This window comes from Mastigoproctus giganteus, chromosome 10, assembly GCF_048544385.1.
Source record: "Mastigoproctus giganteus isolate SK-2022 chromosome 10, ASM4854438v1, whole genome shotgun sequence".
Taxonomy (NCBI): domain Eukaryota; kingdom Metazoa; phylum Arthropoda; class Arachnida; order Uropygi; family Thelyphonidae; genus Mastigoproctus; species Mastigoproctus giganteus.
Genome location: NC_143584.1, coordinates 169,358,979 through 169,382,294, shown reverse-complemented (window position 1 = coordinate 169,382,294; position 23,316 = coordinate 169,358,979). Strand labels below are relative to the sequence as shown.

The window sequence follows — 23,316 nt, the reverse complement described above, 5'->3', positions numbered from 1 at the left end:
TTATGTGATGCAAGATCACCTAGACAAGACTGCAGTAATAGTTCAGACACTACATAGGTTTGTTAAGGGGAAGTCTTGTCTGACCAATTTGATTGGTGGTCACAAAGGAGCTGGATGCAAAAAATAATTTTGATATCATATACTTGGATTTCAGGAAAGCTTTTGATACTGTTTCACATGGAAGGCTGCTGTACAAATTGGAGCGGTATGGCATTAAGGGCAAGTTGCTGCAATGAATAAATAAAGGGATGGTTCGTGGGAGGCAGCAGAGAGTGGTAATAAGTGGACACTGCCCTATGTGGACTAAATGTTATTAGTGGAGTGCCCCAGGGTTCGGTGCTGGGCCTATTGTTGTTTTGTGTATTTATTAATGATATCGATGAAGGTATATCAGGCTTAATGTCCAAGTTTGCAGATGATACAAAGGTTGGAAGGGTTGTTAATGATTGTAAAGACAGTATGCTACTGCAACAGCATCTAGAAAAGTTAGATGTGCTGAGAAGTGGCAACTGAAATTTAATATTGACAAATGCAAAGTACAGTAAACCCTCGATTTAATGGACTAATGGGAGAGAAAGGGTGTCCTTTAATTCTGAAAGTTTGTTAAATCGAATGTAACCAGGGGGGGGGGGGGTAGTATTTTTTTATTGACAGTACTGTACAATATAAAATGTTGCAATTTGGCCTTTGATTTACGGATATCAGAAAGTTCATTTTTTTACGCCTTAAATTTCACAAACACGTGCTACTGAGACACCTTGTTCTAATTTCTCAATTAGCTATAATTTCTGTGCCACATTTAAGTTCACGTCTTTTAACTCCTCTATCACTTGATGCCATTTTAAATTGTAAGGATTGCAAAAAAATTTTAAAAATAAGTCGCAATTCGGAAATCACAGAAACACTATGTATACAATCTGACCACACGATAGCTTGAGGCAGACTGAGACTGAAACAAAGCAAGTCGGTAGCCCTGCAGTTTAGTGTCCTGAGTCACGTTTAGCTCACAAGTCACTACCTGCTCTTATGTTATCTGGGAAAACAGCTATTTGAACACGTTTTCAGAAAGAATAAAAAACGTTTTCCTGAATTTGATTACAAAAATAAAAGTAGATAATTATCAAAACAATAATGGAAACAGGTAATTATTATTAATTTTTAATTAATAACACAAGTTTTATATAACCTAAAAAAATAATATGGTAGAGATTAATGTGTACTGTATTATTATTTGTCTGGTCCATTAAATCCAAAATCTGTATTTAGTCCATTAAATCAGAAACCACAGGTTTGTTTGTTTGTTATTTGGTTTTTAGGAGCATTAGCAACTAAGGCCATATTGCTCCGGGATATGCGGTGGTTATTCCCTGAATGACCTTTCCGCATCCTCCGTATTTGGTGGTGACGGGCTCGAACCCCGGTCTAATCAAGAAGCGTGTGTTACGCACTGCTGCTCCTTCCCACCTGGCTACGGAGGCGCCAAAAAACCACAGGTGGCACCCTAATACTATGCACACATAACGAAACAGGCCTACGCGCTCTGGATTCATTGAGGAATTTATTGCTTAAACACAGAGCGTATGTGTTTAAGCAATAAATTCCTCACTATGCACACAATCATTTTGTATGATTTTCTGTTGATCTTAATCTATAATTAAAGGTTTTGTTTTTCAATAATGAAAAATAGGGTTTGATATAAATTCGGTATTTATTTTTTAATACATCATTTATACCTTAAAATGTATTCATTATATTTATTACAGTATCTACAGAGGAGGAATTATTAATGGTTTCAAATATTTTAATCTTCTTACGTTTATATTTTTGCTTCTAGGATTGTTTGTGGAACATGAATAAAAGAGTACATTAAAAGTAGGAACTTATTCTATTATAAAAACTGAACTGCAACTAATATTAAAACAAATTTTTAAAATGATAAAACTTACGCAATTAGAAAATACTAGAATTTACATGTCCCATATTTCCTGAATTTATTTACTGGACAATTCAAATACTGGATTGTTGGGGTCAAAACTAGACACATGACAACTCTACTTTTGTCCCCATCCTCCTCAAAAGGTTACTAACTTGGATACTCAATCACTACTGTTGCTATAGAAAAAGCCAAATGAGTGATCTTGAAGTGCCTGTTTTCATCCTCCCTACTATAATTTTCATCATTTGAAACATTGAACAGTGTGAATCCCCTTTCACTGCCAGATTTTGGTAATCTGGGGCCCTGTGTTCTGAACTATAAGCAACAATGCATATTTCTGTAAAAACATGTAATAAATTGTAAATATATTGATATTATTTCATGCCTTTCTAACCTTAAGCATGTGCATTTAATTCTGGCTTAGAATTTCATACTCTTTGTGAAAGTCACCCTTACAATGTCAGACAGTTTTTTTAGTTCTTCAAAAGGTAGCCTTATATGCAGGCCTGATGATGAGGAATAAGGGGGGTGGAGCTATAGTATCCAAGAGGCTCAGTTCTTTAGGGGGCTGGCTGAGACCCCATTATAAAGTAATTAATTTTTATCTTACTGATTTATAATATGTTTGAATTCAGTTGTTCCATTTTCACCCTCATGTCTACATTTGGACACAGAGGCGGATTTAACGGCGGATGCACCAGGCACGCGCCCTGGTCCCAACTTCTGAAGGGCCCACGCAAAACCAACAAATTAGTTGAAAACTTTGTGATTATTATTATGCTATTATTAATTATATTATACATATATTATATTCAAATTTTATTGGAAATAAAACATTAATAGTACATAATATTTTTTATTTATTTAAAAAATGGTTAACATGTATTTTTATTTTCCCTGTCTCTCTTTTTTTTTTAAGGGGCCCAATATTTTCTTCTGCGCCCGGGGCCTCAACCGACCTTAAACCGCTCCTGTGGACACATATGCATACTTTAACTTGTGTTAAAGTAGCTGTTCAAAAACATTACATTTCAGGTGCTTTAACAAATAGTAATAATTCATATTATAAAAAAAGAACAAGAAGCAGCGACTTTTATGCACAAAGCAAGAACGTTTTGTTTCCGCAGATCCTCCATTGTCCATTCATCCTCTAACCAACAACATGGAATAAACCTTCAGGTACAATATGGATAGTCTGCGATATTATGAAAAAAAGTAATATAGTAGTTCTCGAATTTCTACTGGTCCGATTTTAATGAAATTTGGAAACTACAAATCGTTCTAAAAACGATTATTATGTAATAATTGCTCCATGTCTTAATAATTAAGACATGTAATAATTCGGCTCCTAGTGTATGCATTTTCATGAATTTTTATATTTGGTTATTTTAAAAAGATTTGGAGCCATCCCAAATTTCATTAAAATTTGAGAAATCATCCGATATTTTTTTTTTTTTTTTTTTTCGTCCGCATGTAATAACTGGATTCTCAGTCGATGGATTTTCATGAAATTTTATGTTTGAGCCTTTTAGAGCGATTTTTCGAGCCAACCCCAATTTTTATTAGAATCGAAATAATGGAAATCCGACAATTATTATTCCTTTGTCCGTCCGCCCGCATCCACTGAGAGTCGAAAGTCGTTACATACGGACAAAGGAACAATAATTGTCGGATTTCCATTGGTTCGATTCTAATAAAAATTGGGGTTGGCTCGAAAAATCGCTCTAAAAGGCTCAAACATAAAATTTCATGAAAATCCATCGACTGAGAATCCAGTTATTACATGCGGACGGGAAAAAAAAAAAATTATCAGATTTCTCCAATTTTAATGAAATTTGGGATGGCTCCAAATCTTTTTAAAATGCCCAAATATAAAAATTCGCAAAAAATGCATACACTAGGAGCCGAATTATTACATGTGGACGGACACGGAGAAGACAATAGGCATTGTGCATATATGCTAACGCACCTAACAGAGAAGGTCCATCGCACTTTGCACCAAGTGCCAGTTAGCTCTCGACCCGCTTCTATGCCAGAATATACGAAAGTTCATAATCCACTCCTGTAATTTCAGATGTCAAGAGGTTTACAGAAAAGCAACTTGCTATGCGCCCCTTGTCTTGTCATGCTACTTAATCAACTTAAGTTTTTTTCATAAAAATCAACTAAACAGGTATTTATGAAGTAAAAGGTCTTATTTTACTTTAGTTGCTCGTTATTTTTATTATTATTTTTTTTTTTTTTTTAGATTTTTCTATAACTAGCATTTTTCCTGAATGTCAGTTCGTATGAAATGTGCTGTATTGATGTCATGCATATAATTCACGCATATAAACTGGAATCTCTTAACCTAGTGCTATTAAGGCCAGTAATGGGCCTGATAGTGATCCGGGACGAGTAACTAACCGTCCCCTCCAGAGGCGGACTGACCATAAGTCCGGTGTGATTTTAATATTATACTCTGACTTCCGATACATTCTATTTGTTTTCCCCGGTACGAATTTTTGACCCAGTCCGCCTATGGTCTCCTCTCCCCTCTCGACGCTGTCAGATAGTACTTTCCCTTCTCTGCCATAATCTTTCTAGATTATTCATCCGAGATAGCAAGGAAATACATGATAACGCAGATGCTAGATAAAGGTTTGTCTGGTTGAAATGCATCCATTTAAACCTGAAAAACTTTTATCTAGCATCTATCATTGTTAACATTTCGTAATAACGATTTTTTTTATTTATACAGTATGTCAATCTTGTTGCATCCATTTGTAATGTGAAGAGAAAAAGAAAAAAAAAAAACGATGCCACGTTTGCATCAGATTCATAAGCTGCTACGGATGATGGAACTATTTCGGGAACAACGGTTCAAGAATTAAAATTTATGGAAATTTCTTTGCCTCGCAACTTGTACATAGCAAGGCTTCAGTTTCACTTTACTAGAAAAGGTCTAGCAGGTTTCGAAACACAAGCTGCTCGATCCAAAAAAGTTGACTTACGGGTCCCAAAACAAGTCGTCATAGCAGTTCATTTTCAGATTAATCTTTTGGCGATGCAATTTGTTTAAAAAGCTGTGCTATAGCGAAGCAACTCGTAGTAATGCTTTTCTGCTCTGAATATTAATATCATCGCATTTCCTTGGAGATTTTTAAAAAACTCTTACCAAAACAGAAACACGAGAGAGAGAGGAAAAAGAGACTTACTGATGGGGATGAATGCCAAGGCTATGCAAGAATAAATGTACGCTACTTCGTTTCCATGAAAATAGTCCCATCCATTGAGCATAGTGCACGGCTCCAGTTCGGAACTAACCAGTTGCGCAGTCTCACAAGGATCCCCTAAAGCCGGAAAAAAAAAAAAAAAAAAAAGTGTTTCATTATTCAGAAAGAATGCTTGAATGCTTTGGAATTCATCAAGCAAATACAGCACTGCTTCTGCACGTGGTGTTACGAAAAAAAGAAATGAAGGATGCGCACACGAAATCGAGATAGAAAGATAGGTAACAAAAATACACTCGCCTTCCTGCCACACAAAAACATTCTTCTGTATGTCTTCAGGTCCAATACTCGTGGCATTGACTAAGATATCATAAAGTCGAATATTGCGAATTTCAGCAATTTCTTCCTTAGTAAATATCCTGAGGGAGAAAAAATAAGGAGCTGTAATTAATGCACAATTACAAGTTGATTATTACTAATACTACAACAAAAACGAGACAGGATATTATCAAGGTATTATTCCCCTCACTAATGTTAACAATATCGGGGAGGGGAATACATTCAAAGAAGCTTAGCTATTTTAATGTAGTAACCTTTCCCCCCCCCCCATTCATGTTATGCTTGGTATTGTAAAGTAATGCATCCACCCAAATCCCTGTCACAGGGGCCTACCATACAGAAAATCCACGCTAAGTAGCAAATATATATTATTTTTAACCGTTCAATCAACTCACCCATTCTGGGAATTTTCAAACCAGAATCTGTCAGCATCTCGAATCCTTTCAAACTGTTGACGAATGATTTTTCGGAAGAGCAACCCAGGTTGACCATCACTGCTGGTCTCCAGCATTCCTCCGATGTAAAGATCAATATTGTTAATGCTTTTGTAGAGCTGGCTGAGACTGTCAAACAGCTATGAAAAACAAACAAAAAAATTCTTAAAAATTCTTATTCGTGGTTTTAACAAGACCACGAATTCAAAATAAGCAACAAAGAATAGTATCAAATACCGAAATATTCCACTGAATATCATATTCATATACTTAAATTTTACTCAATTTATTTTCAGTATTATTTAGAACGAAAAAAAAAAAAAGTAATTCTTAAATTAACACATCTACAGAAGTAGAACAACAAACGTATCCTTTTGCTATATTAGATTTACGAAAACCAAATCTATAATAGTAGTTGGTCTCCCATATGCAACGTCTTTATAAGGAGTTTCAATGGTTTTGCACTATTTCAAATAAATGGCACGCCCCATTAATAATTTTGTAGAATGTGGAAAAATTGGTGCGGATTTGCAGAAACACGATTTATAGTGCAACATTCAGGCAACTCTTTGTTAAGCCATTCGATTTCGAGAATTCGTTAAATATTAAGTTAGAATTATGTCTTTTGGAAGGATTACTGTAAAGAAATGTCCCGAATTTTAAGGATCAAATAAATTATCGGAAAGGGAACTAATACATCTACAGACAGTATTGTGTTTAGAGAGATTTAATTTTGCTCCGGGTGTATTATAGCTTTGTTCACAGTAAAACGAGATCAACACGCAGTTGGCTCTCTACTCAGTCAGTAGAGCTTCACTCAAATTGCAAGTAAAGTAGGACTACAATAAGTGCATATCATTTGTTCCAGCAAGTTTTCAGTTCACCAAGCAACTTTCACTTCCCTCCCTTTTTATCTTGCTGAACCAGCAGGCACACTTATTACCTAATTAATTTTACCTTGAAACAGACGTTTACAAATATGTTTAAAAATGTATCGTTCATCGAATTTGCTTTTCAGTGCTCTTTATTATCTTTTGAAGTCTTGGAAAACACAAAAGTTCAACCAAACATATTCGAACATGTTAACAAAAGAACGAAATTTATTGCGGTGCGCGATTTTTTGACGTCATGTTATGGCAGAAAAATCAGGATAATGACACTAATAAAAAGCGATGCGTGGAAATGCTAACATGAGTAGGCATACGTGACTTTACTGTCAACTCAATTTAAATATGCGGACTTCCGTTTTTCGTTGGTGTTTTCGACGTGCGGATCGTAGTGAGTACTGTATTATGATAACTTCAGATAAGATCTTTATCTCTTCATAAGTGCATATAAGCAAAACAGACCGCTGTTTGACTTATCAATTGCTCTAATTGATTTAATCACCGGATAACTGCTAGTGCTAAAAATAGCAGACTTGCTAATCAGCATTTCGATAAGCTTATACGAGTTATTACCTCTGGTTTCTTTTCATGGAGTTTAGGGTTGATATCGCTCCAGTTCTTCACTTCGGGCAACTGAAAATATCTTCTGACGGTGTTATAATCTGGAAGTCCATTATCTCGCCCCCGCATGATGTTCAGGGCAGCTAAATCCCTTCTGGAAAAGTCCATAGGACCGAATAAATTATCTGGAAAAAAAAAAAATTGACATAATCAAAATAATGTTAATAGCGCTGCCACCTATAATCAGAAAGTTTCGGTTTCTGACTCCCCTCAAACGCCTTCTCCGGTGTACAAAAAATATTGGAAATAATAAAAACAAATTAGTTAATGTACGTAGTGTGTTACATTTCAGGCGCCTTAGCAAATAGTGAAATCCATGACTTAAAATTTGCTATTTGCAAAAAAAAAACCCCAAAACATTTGAATTGGGGGGGGGGGTAAAAAAAAGAACAAAAAGCAACTTTTTTTGCGCAAACCGAGAAAATTTCATTTCTTTACAACCGCCACATTTCCCAATCATTCCTTCAGTGCTTCAGCAATGATAACGTATATTGATAGGCTATGTAATATGTATTAAAAATAATAATTGCCGGAATTCTATTGGTCTAATATTAATGAAATTTGGAAAGGGTAGTCAAATCTTTTTGAAAGGCACAAGCAATTTTATGAAAATCCATCCACTGGAGGCCGATTTATTACATGAGGACGGAAAAAATATATATAAATAATAATTTCCAGACTCCTACTGCTCCGATGTTAATGAAATTTGACTCGATAAATCTTTGTAAAAGGCCTATGTACAAAAATTAAGAAAATTCGTCCACTTGGAACCCAGTTGTTACATGCGCATTATGTATACATACTAACACGCCTTAAAAAAAAAAAAAAAAAAAAAAATTGTTACGATAGGAATATTATAACGATAAAGCAATTATTTGCGAAAATTGATTTGTTTTTGAAATCAGAATGGCAGCATCTATTATGCGATACTACAGCAAACAGGTCGAGTGAGGGGATCTATCGTTATTAAATTTCCACATCCGATTATTTCCATTAAAGGTCAGACTACGAGATGTGGGATAACAACCGGTGCTCCTTAATACAGGGATGAATTCTGCCAAAAGGACGTTGTATGCTGTAGGGGTTTTTTTTTGGGGGGGGGGGGACGCATACACCGCTTTGATCATTTTTCGCTAGTTCATATAAGAAATGTCGCACTATAATCAAAGTAGTGGTTTATCGTGAATGACGAAACTACCAATCCGCCACTATAACAGTTACTTCGGAATGTATTTTAAAGACAGGTGGAGGGGGCGAAAATCCTACAGGGGAACCCCAGAATTTGTAGTTTTCGTTACTGGTATATATTGGAATCTTGGAGATTCAACATTGACACCTGTTCTTTCCGGATTTCAGATGGTCGTATTATAGTTATTATAAAACAAATCACTTCTATACTATAATATATTCGATTTAGGAATAAACATACAGTAACATTGGAAAAGTATTAATGTAATAAAAATAATTTTACCACCCTTCCAAAATATACTGCAAGCAATGATGAAGAAATGACTATTTCACACAAGCGCTAAAAGAACTCCATAGCCTCCGATTGAGTTTCTTTAAAGATTGTCTTTTCCATAATAAGGTAGAGTTTCGATCCCCCAGTTCTCTGGGCCACTTGCTTTTCTTTCAGGCGACATATGTTAGCAAATGCAGGAAAAATATATAGTCACTTCCTGAACTATGAGCATCTGTACATACTATACGAACAAAAGCTCCTTTGTAGATGTTATTTTATTACAGGATAACCTAGAAATAAAGCATCACTCATATCTTGTCGTATCCAGTGCATTAAATAACTGGTTTTATTTACCACAAAGTGACGATTCCTTATTCTTAAACATAGCGTGAAACATATGTTGTGAGTTACGGACACTTCGTTTCTAACAAATAATGAACAATCCTCTATTTTCTTTTTTTCTTTCCTTTAATGCTCAAATACAAAATGGACGAGAATTGTTGTGTCAGTATTGTCTACAAACATGACATACAAAAGTTGTTTATACCTCTTTCAGCTGAAGATGATTTTCACGATACGACCATGAAAGATGCGATTAGTTCCATTTGGCACAAATGAGAGTTGCCTCACCCATCTCAAAAGCGAGCCACAGGCACACTCAAGCAAGCTTGTCAAACTTGCTTGAGCGGGTAAGGTTCCTCTTTACACCTTGAGATGGGCGAGACATCCATTGTTCCAGATGGAACTAATCGAGTCTCGAAATGCGACCGTGAAAGATGTAGAGTGTTGCGTGGACTGCTACACCTAATGGTTATATACGAGTTGCAGGATCCAAAAACCAAGTTCTTCGTTGCTAATTACTAACGAATCGCCAACCTTAGCAATAGTTGTGTTGACACTACACCTCTGCTTAATTAGCTTTGCTTGGATGGGGGGGGGGAGAAATTACAAGCGTCAATTATATCCAGTGGCATGGTAATAAAAAAGTAGTAAAAATTGAAATTCAATTCGAAAAAAAAAATTAAATTCTAAAAAATAACCCCAGGGACGACCACATAAGGCCTGGAGTTCGTAAGACAGAGAATACAAGTAAGAGTACCGTATTTAGTAGTCACGCGAGCTGGGCTTGAACCACATCGCTCAAGGAACACATACTGCTGTACTGTCACGATTAAACACTTGACTGAAAAGAAGTAATGGGAGGAGAAATTAAATTTATTCTACCGCTCGTTTGGAAAAGTCTGGGTTTGCAATCTACCACTCGTCTGGGAGCAGTCTTGCATCCTCGATTCGATTCTCGTCGAAGGCTGGAAAAATTTTTGAAGTCCTCTTCAATCGGGGCGTAGTTAGATTTCAGTGGAAAGAGTTTGATTAATCTCGTGTTTTTCAGCCCGCAAACACATTTATACAGACAAAATGAACAAACAGATGAGCGACAGCTCTGGTGCCATTAAACAAAAAAAAAATGAATTTTGCATAGAAATATTCGACTCATGACCAGCAACATTTATGACGATTCCTGTAATTTATTCATTTTATACTAGCATATTTCTTAGGTATTATCATTTTCCCTCATTTTTATAGAAAGTTTTAACAATTAACCTGTAAAAGTTGGCAACACTGGTGAACCACACGCAGTCCTCCAACCATTGCTGAAATAAATATTTTCACGTACAGTATTTCTTTCTGACATGCCTACTGTAGGAGAAACTGCAGGGAAAAACACCAAAGGAAATTCACATGCTGATACGTTGAGGTCTATGCTATTCAACCATCAAATAGGTGGGTTGGAAAATTGACTTTTTTTTTTTGTCTTGTTTTTTGGCACTGAGGATGCAGAGAAGACAGGAGAACCAGTTTTTGCGACTGTTGCTGAAAATGTTGATGTTACACCAGTGCTATCTGATAAGCGACTTTCTGCTAAACGGCTATCGTAGACTAAGAATGTACACTGAACGTCTTGGATTCGTGGAATTTTGGACATGCGGAAGCTGTCTACAAAATGCGTCCTCAAATGTATGAATTCTGATCAAAAGTGACAACGTGTCCTGTCTTCAATTGCCGTTCTACACCATTTTGAACAAGGTGCCAATTATTAAGATCTGGAGACCAAAGAACAGTTGGAGTGGAGGCACAGTGGCTCAGTCCCCGTTTCAAAGAAGTTCTGCACTCAGACGTCTGCTGGGAAAGTCATGTCTGTCTTTCGGGACAAGATGAGATTGTTTTACTACCTGGAAAAGGGTAAAATGATAACTGCTGAGCATTATTCATCACTTTTAGGCAAACAGAAGGAGAAATTGAAGGCCAAATGCAAAAGCTCACTCGAGGACTGCTCTGACACACACACACACACAAGCATGCAAAATTGGCTGAACTAGCTTCATCATCCCCCATATTTATCAGCTCTTGCACCCTGGGACTACCTCTTATCAAATCTAAAAATATTTAAAAGATATCAAATTTGCATCAAAGGATGACGTCATACGAGCAACAGAAGCCTGTTTTGGGCAGCAGTATTTCGATTTCTATTTGAGGCGTTTACAAAGATGGAACATAGTTGTAGGAAGTGTGTAGAGTTGGAAGGCGAATATGTTGAATAAATTTTGTATATACAGTAATTGGATTGTCTTGCTTCTTTCTATTATAAGTCGAGAATTTATCGACGGCCCCCAGTAGACAGTTTTAAAAACTGCCTACTAAGTATGACCGCTTCCACTGGTAGTTATAATTTCTCCCAATACAGATCGTCCCTTTTGTTTCAGACGTGCACAAACAGTTCGCTACTCTAGACAGAGGTGAAATACTGCTACTGTCACTCAGACAATGGTAGAACGTGTTTGCACAACCTCCAGCTCCAAGATGAAGATGGTGGGGGGGATGTATAGTTAAATAACTCGCGACGAGTGAACACCCTTTTCACACAAGACTTTCGCTTAACGACTTCACTGTTTGTCGACCCAGTTCTGAAATGGCTTTATTGCTCGAGATACCTTGACTGCTTGGCACGAAAAATGATTGACAACTTACCAAAAGGACCCTCCCCTCCCACATAGTACATGACCTAAAGTTGCAACCTTTCCACAAGTGCTTCTATGAAGAGTTGCCGACTGCATCTGTCAGGTGAATATCTTAAAATGAAACCGCGGTTAGAAGCAAGGATAAAACCATATGGACCTTTGCTATTTACAAACAACTAAAAAAAAAAAAAATAATACGATTACAGAAAATTATCTTACCTCTGACGTCAGAACAAAGCACGTGGTCTTCCCTCTCGGCTAGCTGAGAAGCCATCCCCATCAATAGTTCTTCCACACCAGATTCTTCCAACACTTCCTGGAGAGAAAGAGAAAAAAAAGTGAACATTTCATTCCGAAGAAAAATAAATAATAATAATGTGGGTCTCTTAAAGACAATTCCCAATAGTTTTCCTTTCCATTTTACAATAATATTATTCGCTATTTTACCTCTGAGTTCCACCAAGTGGAGCATAATCTGACAGCTTTGTATCCGCTCTTAGGCCAAGTAAAATTGCATTGGGCATCTCTGGAAAAAAATAAAAAATAATAAAAATATACACGGAAGGAAGATATTGTAACGATACCGTTTTAAAAAAACAAAACATAAAAAAAAGTATAAAAATGTGCGTTGTGTTATTAGCTTTTTGCTTTTTTTTTTTGGATCCCGCAACTGTAAATGGATTGTAACATAGCATTACACTTTTCCTACTATTAAACACCATATTCATAATACCAATAATCAAAAAGTCGTGTCAGGAAAACATGCAAAAATTGATCGTGATTTACCGAATATGATGCGATTACTGGGAGAAAGTATTCAGTGTGAACGAGGGAGTCAAGAATTAATATTCGCTAATGCTACATAAATTTGGAAACCATACTAGTAACAGAATAACAGAAATGTAACGGAATACACTCAAACTATTGGCAACATGAAGGAATGTTCCCCCAAAAGAAGTTACTACCTATTTCGGAACAAATGGGATTTGCAAAACGGCCTTTTCCAAAGGACTTGTCCTTCCAACATTTCTTCTAAGGCAGTTACAATAATTTCCACACACACACACACACACACACACACACACACACACACACACACACACACACACAGTATACTACGAAGTACGGGTGATTATCCCTTTGTATAAGGCAATGGTCAGACCACACCTTGAGTACTGCGTACAGGTCTGGAGGCCTTATTTTAGGAAGGATGTAGAGCTGCTGTAGCGAGTACAGAGAAGGGCAACGAGATTGGTGAGGGGAACAAAGGGGTGCTCTTACCAAGAAAGGCTTAACTTTTGCAAATTGCAGTCTGCAGACTAAGGCACCTGCGAGGTGTTTAAGGCTTTGAATGGATTGAGCAGGCTCAATGCTGATGGGATTCTTCCGCTTGCTCAGATTACGCACTTGAAGGGGCATAAATTCAAGTTGAGAACAGATGTGCGGAAGTTTGCCTTTAGCCAGCGAGTGGTTAATTGCTGGAACAAACTTCATCTGTCGCTGTGGAAGTTCACAGCTTAAATAAATTCAAGGAAGAACTAGATAAACTTTTGGAGGGAATAGATGGGTGAAATGGGAAGTTTTTTTGTTTTTTGCTGATATTGTCTAAGCTTGCTTTTTAGCATCATTACTAATGCTAACTGAATCGCACAGAAAAGCAAAATTATCTTTTCAGAGTGATTTCAATCCTGGTTACCTATTTGTTAATATTAATGATTAATTTGTGACTCAATTTATATAACTCTTCCGAAGTGTAATAAATGAGTGAATCGGTCGTCTGATCCCTCCTCCTCTAGACTTCTACATACTCGTAAGATCCACCTTCTAACAATTAGACAGAAAGTACGATTAACAACTTGGATTGAGCATCTGACTATAGAAAAGCTATAATCGCGAAGTTTTTAGATAATCTATACTCTGCTATTATTTCTTCCATTGCTTTTATTGCCGTAAATGGTACACACCAATCAATGACATTTTTACAATCAAAGATGATCGGACGTACAAACTGCTCTCGGGTCTTACCAGTTCACACGTACATGATGGTGCAACAAGACATCACATAACATTGATGAATTAATTAATCCATCAATGTTACATATGTCTGTGGACCATATTTGCGCGAATCATAAACCGGCACCAGTGGTATAACTACCGTACCACATAACCATGTAATTCGAGAGGAGATGCGAGAAAACAATCAATTTAAAGCTCTTGTGGAGCTCCTGATAAGGGTCCTAAATGCATCTTTGAATAGGACACGAAATCTCACGACAAAGAAAGTTCTGTAATCACTTATGATAAATAACTGACAAGGCAGCGGAATTTCTTGACATTCACTTCCTATATAAATCTACAGTTTGGCTACATGACCACGCATTAAACTTCGTGCTTGTCAGTAAAGAAATTTCATCGTTGCCACATAAATGTTTCATCATCTTGTGGAAACGTCTCCTTGACTTTCACAAGTTTTGCGTTTCCTCAGTTCGATGTTTAGTCACTAAGCTTCTTAAAAGGCCTGTTGACAACTAAATAGTTCCAACAATAGACATTAGCAATATATGTTCTTTGCGTCCTTCGCGTGCAAAGCATACAAATTCCGAAGCGTGACAAGTTTGACAATCATTCTTTCAACAAATTTTAACTCTAAACAGTGGCTCGCGACCGAAAGCAAAAAATTGTACATCATGCGTGCAACCACTTTCAGTTATTTGCATCTCTAAGTCTCTCTCTCTCGATAAGTTACGACTGTGCCGTTTCGCGTATGATAGAAATATTTCTTAGGAGATTTACTGAAAATCTGTAATCTTTTTTTTTTTTAATTTGAATGTTTAAAACAAAATAAGTAAATAATACCATAAGTAATTTATGTTAATAGCAATATTGGTTACACTCACCTACGGTAAAGACCTGGTGGGATTAGAGTATGTCCAAAACGGAAGGCAGCAGACTGAAATACATGACAGATTCCTGGATGTAGGTCCGCCTTATAGCCTATTTTATATAAATATTTTTAAATAGAATTACTGAATAAATAACTGGACGAAACAGCAGTCCTGTGATGCTAAAAATTATCAATTTCCCCCCCCCCACAGAATTTTTTAAAAAATTACTTTCACCTATAAAATTTCTTTAAATAAAATTTAAAATAATTATTTTTGAAAACTTTTGCACTGCTGATTTTTTTGCGGTCACTCTTTCATCACTTCTATTTGTATTTCAATGACTAACTGTCTTTCAAGATGCTTTTACTGGCAATAGCGATGCATGATGATTTCGACGTGAGGACCACACTTTGACCTTTTCTCCTTGAAAAACACTCGCTCTTTGGAAGGATGGGGGGTGAGAGAGGGGTCACTGTCTCCTGTATATCGCTGCGACTCTGCTTGCTGCTACATAAAAATAAATCGAAAAATTTATTCATTCAGTTACCCGTACTCTTCAGTGATGTGGGGTTCCGGACCCGCATACAAATCTCCGCGAGATACAGAAAAGGTCAATATATAATATATGTTTTTATTCAATAAACTGCTGTGCCTTTAAGTAGCAATGGTTCTTGGTCATGTCAGAAAATTATATGCTTCCACAACTTCAAGGAAGGCCTGACACCATTTTCAAATTAAATGAGGCACTCAATCCATTTGACCGCAATATTCTTAACCAGCATTTTTCTCGTTCTCCACACATCTCTACCGGATTTCTTGAGAGGAAACGCACAGGATATAAGTCAAAATAATTCTAGAAAGTTTCGGATACAATGAAATTGTGTTCACAAATTTTTGCCTCTACTCTATATTTTAGTAACTAAACCAACATATTGGAGTAAATTAAGCATCCATACCGTGCTGAGTACAATTTCGTAAGCACAGCTAACATTCTCCAGCCGTTGATGAAATCAAATTCAATTTACATACTCTGGCGGGAAAGATTTAGTTAAATAAGAAGTTTATTTCCTCCATCTAACTCTTCTCCCCCATCCCATTAGAGCAGGTTTCACTACATTCTTCTAGCTGAGTATTTTGTATTTTCCTCTCTTTCTCCATTTCCACGAACAATTTAATGGCCACATTGAAACGCAATTAGAATCCAAATGAGAATTTCCCTAACAGGAACACATTAGAATTTTACATTACGAAATTTAAACATTTACGACCAGTCTGACTGAAATATTTCAACAAATGATTATTCTAATTAGGACATTAATAATTTATTCCACTTTTTAACGCAGTCATAAAATACACTGGATAAACTCGTAATTTTCTAATTGGAAGAAAATGTGGGGACCTACAAAAATAACGAATGTTAGTTAACGAACGGTAATTGTAACTCTTATTTGTGTATTACGTAATCCATGGTGTTGCAGAATTATGATTTGTAGCACTTTATGATATTCAAGTCTTAAGATCTGAATATCGTACTGTTCACTTGAAAATCTTTAGAATTACTGCGATCTTAATACATACAATTCGAAATTTCCTACGAATGCCAAAGGAAGATTTTCGTTATTCAAATTGGAGCCAAAAACGAAAGTTTCAGCTTCTTTTTAATATGAAAACTTGGCTTGATAATTCATTCCCTATTTTGTTATTTTTATATATCAAGGTAGTCACTGATGTGAAGATTACCAATTGCTATTCTGTTGTTTTCCAGATAAAGAAAAACTAACCCAGAGCGTTCCACAGTGAGTATCGCCAAAGGAATAGTACATTAATTAAAAAAAAAAAAAAAAAATTACGTTTTAGCCCGAAACAGAGGAAGTTGCGTATCGTTGCATTTTCCATTAACTTAATAAGGGAGGGGGAGGTGTCGAATTATTTTTGGCACGTACATAACGTGTCGGTGACAGAAAAAAAAAGGTAAGCACTGAACTGTTAAACATTCAAGAGCGTGCGCAAATCGCAGCAAGTTAAACTATGACAGTCTGTCATCGAAGTTTAAAGACATCCAGTAATGACAAACCCAATCAGTTGTGTTTGTCGTAATGGTATTAAAAATACTACAAATCAAAGCATAAACCGTTTTCAATTATGCTTTACTTTTGCAGCAAAAAAATAAAAATGGAATTGTATATCAGACACCATCTACATCGGATTGTATCTACCTACTTTAGAATATTATCTATCTACTCGTAAAATGTGTTTTCATTTTATTATTTTAACAGTTTTACATTTTAGTTTATAATTTTGAAATAACAAATTGGTATAACGATTTGTGGTACTAATTAAGTCCATTAAGTGATTAAACTTTAGTGATCAGAGTTACGCATTAACTGCTTTCTCTTCTATTATTCTGAGAACGTTCTTTTCAAAAGAAATTTTACACTTCGAAACCCTGATGGTGTATGTATTGTAATCAGGATTTATGTTATCGATTCTAAATAAAGAAACAAACAGCTCTGAAATACGGAATATCTTGGCTGTAAATTATTCTAATATTGATTTGCTTGTTTTTGAGTTTTCATGGAGAGGATGGAATGGAATTTCTCCCGACACAGTTAACTAGACTACGATGTGAAAAAATAAAATAAATAAAAACCCAAATTTTCTCCTGTCAAGGCAAGATTCGAACCAGTCTCGACAAGAGGAACTTGATGCTTAAGAGTGAGATCTAACAGCAGAATTTAAGTACTTTTACATCATCATGTGTATATTTTTGAGAAACAAAACTAATACTTACTAGAGTATGGAGTAAGTTCTTCTCCGAGTAGCCTTGGTAAGTATTCGTACATCACAATACTCTGGGAGAGAGAAGGGGAAAAAAAAAGCTTAAACACAGTTTATTCAAAATTAAATCTAACAACGAATTCACTACAAGAATATACACTCAGTGATCACTAAGTTGCGACCACCTATCTAATACCGCGTTGGACCAATGTTCGCATGGATAACAGCCGCTGTTCGCGCACCTAACATCTATGCTTCATTAGAACGTAAGATCGTTTCTGCCTGGGAAAAAACGCAACATCGTAAGGTGCACATGGTCTCCTAAGAGCTGCCAGTAGATCTCCCCAGTGAAACGTTGGTCATACGCACTAGGACCCCTGGTGCGTTGGTCATACGCACCAGGGGTCCTAGTTCTTCCAGCAAAAATCTGCTCCATATTAAGCAACCACTGCCACCTGCCTGGATAGCGGGCACCATGCTCAGTGAATCCATAGATTCGTGTTGCTTGTACCACACACAAAGGCATCCATACTTCAGAGTGTTGCTACAATATTTGGACTCGTCGGACCAGCACACTTGTTTCTATTCCTCCAGAGTCCAACTACTGTGTTCTTGACACCACAGCATTCGTCGACGATGATCAGCAGTGAGGAGAGGGCGTCTGTTAGGTTGGAACCCCATACGTCTGAGTGTCTGGTGCATCGTCATTAGGGATATTGTTCTTGCATTTACCGATATTCTATTGCGACGTTAACTGTTGCACACTGACCTGCCGTTGAGCCCGTACAACGCGCTGCACACTTCGCTCACCATGAACAACTACCTTGCGTAATCTTTTACAGTTCTGTCGGCGGAGGTAGTTTGACCCGTTCGACACCAGGCTTTGTACATCTTAACTACAGTGGGCCGTAAGCAACTGACGCACATACTCCCACGATCATGCCCTTTTGAAACTCCGTGTTAGCTTTACTACATTCCATAATTGTTACTTTATCACTTTGACACAACCAGATGCAAATCGCCACTACTCTAGAGTACGAAGCTGTTCGGCTTTTTATATTGTGAGATAAGTAACACAGACCATTACGCATGGGGTAGTCACAATTCAGTGTTCACCGAGTGTATATTAGCCACCGCTTTATACCGAGGGGTTTCCGGAAAGTAAGGTAACACTTTTTTTTCCCTTAATAATGCTGAAAGGGAATGAGATGAAACGCGGTGGACAGATAGACCCGTTAATAACATTCAAAAACACCGCCAATGCAGTGTTGCGGTACTGTCACCTCACAGCAAATTCCAGTTTCAAAATGGCGGCTACCGTGCGAGTGTGGTTCAAAACAGGTGTTCGTGAAGTTATTCGCTTTTTTGCAAGCAAAAGGGTCTTCACCAAGTAACATTCACCGTGAACTGGTTGCTGTGTTTGGTGAAAAGGTGATGACAAAGAAGCAGGTGTGTTTTTGGTGCTATGAATTTAAAGCGGGCCGTGTTGACATCGAAGATCGACATCGGAGACATTTCGCGCATTAAGGGCATCGTCCTTGAAAACAGGAGAGTGAAACTGTGTGAAATTGCACAAATAGTGAACGTGAGTAAGTAGACTGTTCACGATGTCTTTGGCTTTCGAAAGGTGTGCTGCCGCTGGGTGCCCCGACAATTGTCAGAGGACAAAACAAAACGCATGGGGATGTGTCTGGAGAACCTGTTGCGATACAGCGACGAAGGAGAGGACTTTCTCGCTCGCATAGTCACAACAGATGAAACGTGGGTTCATCACTTTACCCCGGAGGGCAAACAAGACTCCATGATCTGGAAACATCCACAATCTCCTGTGCGCAAAAAAATTCAAAACTGTTCCCAGTGTCCGAAAAGTCATGGCCACAGTGTTCTTGGATCGCCAAGGCGTTCTGTTGGATTTCTTGCCGAAGGGAGGAACAATCAATGCACAGTTTTACTGAAAGCCAACGTTCGACGCAAACGACCAGGACTTCTGACAAGCGGTGTGATTTTGTTGCACGACAACGCAACTGTACACCACTCGCGAGTGATTGCTCCGTAATCGTTGGGAAACTGTCACATCCCCTCCTGCAGCCCAGACTTAGCGCCTTCAGACTTCCATTTGTTCGGCCCTCTGAAAAAACACCTTTCAGGAAAGCATTCCACCATGGATGAGGAAGTTCATCAGGCTGTGCGATGTTGGTTACTGCGTGTGGGCACGGACTTCTTCAGTACTGGTACTGTATTGATAAACTGATCCATCGTTGGGACAAGTGCATCAATAAAAAACTGTAGAATTTGTGGAGAAGTAGTGCATGTTCACTTATTTCTTGGTGTGTAATTTCAACTTCGTATTATTAAACATCATCGAGAGAAAAAATGTTTTACCTTACTTTTCCAAAACCCCTCGTACATTCGAATAATTTCAAATATGCAATATTTAGCTTATTTATTGATAATTCAATTATTGCCGAACGTTCTTGCAATCATTAAAAGCTACAAGAACAGGGCTTGTGGCAAGAAAACTTAAGCGTGTTACAACTAGAAACAAAAAAGGAAAGTTTGCCAGGTTACAGTCATAGTTAACAAGAAATTATAAAAAGCATTAAAATTATAAAACGCTGAGTCGTCGTACAGTCCCGGAAAAAAAAAAAAAAAAAAAAAAAAAAAAGAGTGTGGTTAATAAGGTCAGAGATTCATTGAAGTTAATTTATATCTGGCTAGAGAAAGTTTTCTTGAGACATGCCCAGACCGATTTATTTTCCAAAATACGTGCGACCTGGAAAAAAAAAAAGGGGGGGGGGTCGCTATTTTTTAGACTGATAAAGTTTAAGCTTCGTTTATTAAGCAAGCATAAGGTAGAACGAAAAATCTGAACCGTCCTTTTCATTAACTCTGAATTTAGCGCCACCTGTTTTAAATAAGCAAGATGCAAAACGCTGAAGTGTTTATTTACCTGAAGGCTGGCAATGACCCATCTTCTAGCTCTCTGGAAGATCTCCTCATCAGTCCATGTTGGGTGTTGTTCCTGCACCCTTTGAGCAATAAGGTTATGCCACCTGTAGAACACCACTCCGAATGCAAGAATAGCAGGATTCTGATTAGTTCTGGGATCTCCGAGTACTGCCAAGAGAAAAACAGATGAAAAAAAAATATATATATATATCGTAACCATGTTAGTAAAAAAAGACATCGTATTGTAACTTCTCCGCTCTAAATAAATATTCTACTTCATACAGACGTAACTGAGACAGCGTAAGCGTAATTAACAAATCAACTTCTTACATGGCAAGAAAGGTGCAGCAAAAAGGGAACTCACAATACATTCTCTCTGGATTCTGCATCCCGAGGTAACGAGCAGGTGGATAATTTATTAGAGGAGCTCTCTCATAATTTTTCGGTGGGAATTTTATAGTAGCACCTGTTCGAAATGTTCCGTTCTCGAAGCTCCTCATACTGTTAACCCAAGCTTCACTGGTACTGTACACGAAGCTGCCATCTATCCAGCTGGTCATCTGATTTATCTGTGAAAAATCAAAACATTAAAAAATTAGCAAATTTTCAATAATTGAGTATTAAATTTATATTATGAAAGAAATAGGATATGCTGAGAAATATGAAATATTTCTTGTCTGATCTTTTCTTCCCAACCAGGGCCAAATATTTAAGCGGTATTAGTCAAAATAAATAAAATTGGGGGAAAAGAGGAGAGTTGGTTTTACACAAAAAGGTTAGAAATGTTTGGATGAAACAAAAGAAAAACAAGCGACACATGGCTTCACAAATGAACAATAATAGTACTATTACATCAGCTTTGCCTCCTTGTAGCAACTAGACAAATACTAACCAAGTCGGCCAGTTGATCACTACTGAGATTACAGTCGGCCCTACACGTACAAAAATAAGTTCGTGCCTGTTATCACAATTAACTCATTAGTGTAAGCTGTGGTAAAGGTAGAAAGACATTAGCGGGAACCGCTCAAAGACACGCGTCTAGGAAATTTTGTTGGAAGTTTTCATGACATGAGTGGCTTGAAATAAATACCAGGAACGTTCTGAAATCTTCACGTATAATGTTTACACACGTAGGCGAGATTTTATTACTAGTTCTCAATGAACAAGGTAATAAAATCCGAGGGAAAGTGTGGTCTCTCTCTCTCTCTCTCTCTCTCTCTCTCTCTCTCACCTTAGTAATTATTTCGCAGCCCACTCTCCCTAATTGATAATTGAGACCGCAATGGCTAAATTCTGCCACGCTATAGATGTCAAAAATAAAATAAATTAGAATAAATACTGTACTTCGATATGTCAGCCATATGGTAATAGAAAATCATATCGATACTAGCGACATATAACAACCAAAATATCGATAATTTATTTATTATGCTTTCCAAGTTGTGCTAGCAGCAATTTAGTAGGTACCGATTAAAGTACAGTACTGTATAAGAATATCATTCGTATCGTGAATCCAAACTCACACCGATTTTAACGATATATCGTTGCTAATAAAATGAGGTTTAAATGCAGAATATATGGATACACTAATGCAGAGGTTCCCAAAGTTTCTCGGTTCACGGCGCCCTTGGTGTCTCAATTTTTTTCATGGCGCCCCTAGGCAAAAAAAAAACCTAACAGTTCCGCTTATTAAGTAGTTAGGTCCAAACAACTTAAGTAATGTTGAAACTGTGAAGTACTTCGAGCTAGTAGTTCGCGCGGTGTCCGTCAAGGTCAAGGTGTTTGTTTTAATTGCGGTCTCCAGGGTTCCCCCTATTTACCGCTGTAGCACCTGAAAAGGCAAAAAGCCAAGGCCCGCAAGTGTGTGTGTGTGTGTTATGTTGAGTGCCGGCACCTGGCGACTTCGCAGCCAGGGGGCAGGGGAGACACCTGGTCCCCTGACTCCCAACCTTGGCCACGAGGAGGCGCGCCAGGGACAACTTTATAACCAGAGACACTTACTGGGGCTATCAGGCAAGCCTGGGAGCCGCAAGGTGTTTAGGGAAAGGAAGTGGAGATAAGAATTAGTGGTGTCTGACAGATGTCGAGTATCGCTGTTCCCCCTCAATTTTAAAATATTCCGCGGTGCCCCTGTGAATTCGCTGTGGCGACCTGAGGCGCACAGTTTGGGAACCGCTGCACTAACGTGTTATCCCAGAGGTTCCTAAAAACTTTCTCGTTTCACGGCGCCCTTAGTGTCCGAGTAATTTTTTTTCACGGCACACCTAGGCCAAAGGAAATATCTAACACAGTGGTTTTCGATCTTTTAATAATCCGATTCTGTTTATATAATATTAAAAAATATATGTTATATGATAGTTATTATAATAATATAATTATAAACAAAATTACAATTCATAATACAAATTATATATATTTATATAATTTTATGCTTTATGTAGAGGTGCTAAATAAACATCAATTAAAGATCACCACAACATTAAAAAGATACAATGGATACAGTACACCTTTTTATAATGAAATAAATAAAAAAATTAAGTTTAAATAACTTAAACCCAAATTACATGGCACCCCTGGAATGTTGTTGCGGCACCCCGGTTGAAAACCACTGTGTTATCCTGTCGTAAATTGTAGATGTTTGTGAGGCGAAATGGCCTTTGCTAAAAAAAAAAAAAAAAAAAGAGTCCATAAACGGCAGAAAGATGAACCGCAAGCATAAACTTTAAAAGTCTGTGCCTACACAGCACAAACTTTAGAGTTTATTCTTGCCGTGTAGGGCTGGCTTACCTGTTTCGG

General features: G+C 37.3%; 1 protein-coding gene across 1 annotated transcript in view; it reads right to left on the bottom strand.

The window, feature by feature from the left end:
• The window catches only part of LOC150079465 (dual oxidase-like), a 177,149-nt gene that overhangs the window by 68,021 nt on the left and 85,812 nt on the right, over positions 1–23,316 (bottom strand). Inside the window, exons 5-14 of the mRNA XM_090383907.1 lie at positions 20,885–21,089; positions 20,522–20,688; positions 17,585–17,645; positions 14,806–14,902; positions 12,356–12,434; positions 12,128–12,224; positions 7,382–7,554; positions 5,883–6,061; positions 5,449–5,567; positions 5,134–5,268 (exon numbers count right to left, since the gene is read on the bottom strand). Coding sequence (XP_090240033.1) covers positions 5,134–5,268; positions 5,449–5,567; positions 5,883–6,061; positions 7,382–7,554; positions 12,128–12,224; positions 12,356–12,434; positions 14,806–14,902; positions 17,585–17,645; positions 20,522–20,688; positions 20,885–21,089 — 1,312 coding nt within the window. The remainder of the gene's footprint in view (positions 1–5,133; positions 5,269–5,448; positions 5,568–5,882; positions 6,062–7,381; positions 7,555–12,127; positions 12,225–12,355; positions 12,435–14,805; positions 14,903–17,584; positions 17,646–20,521; positions 20,689–20,884; positions 21,090–23,316) is intronic.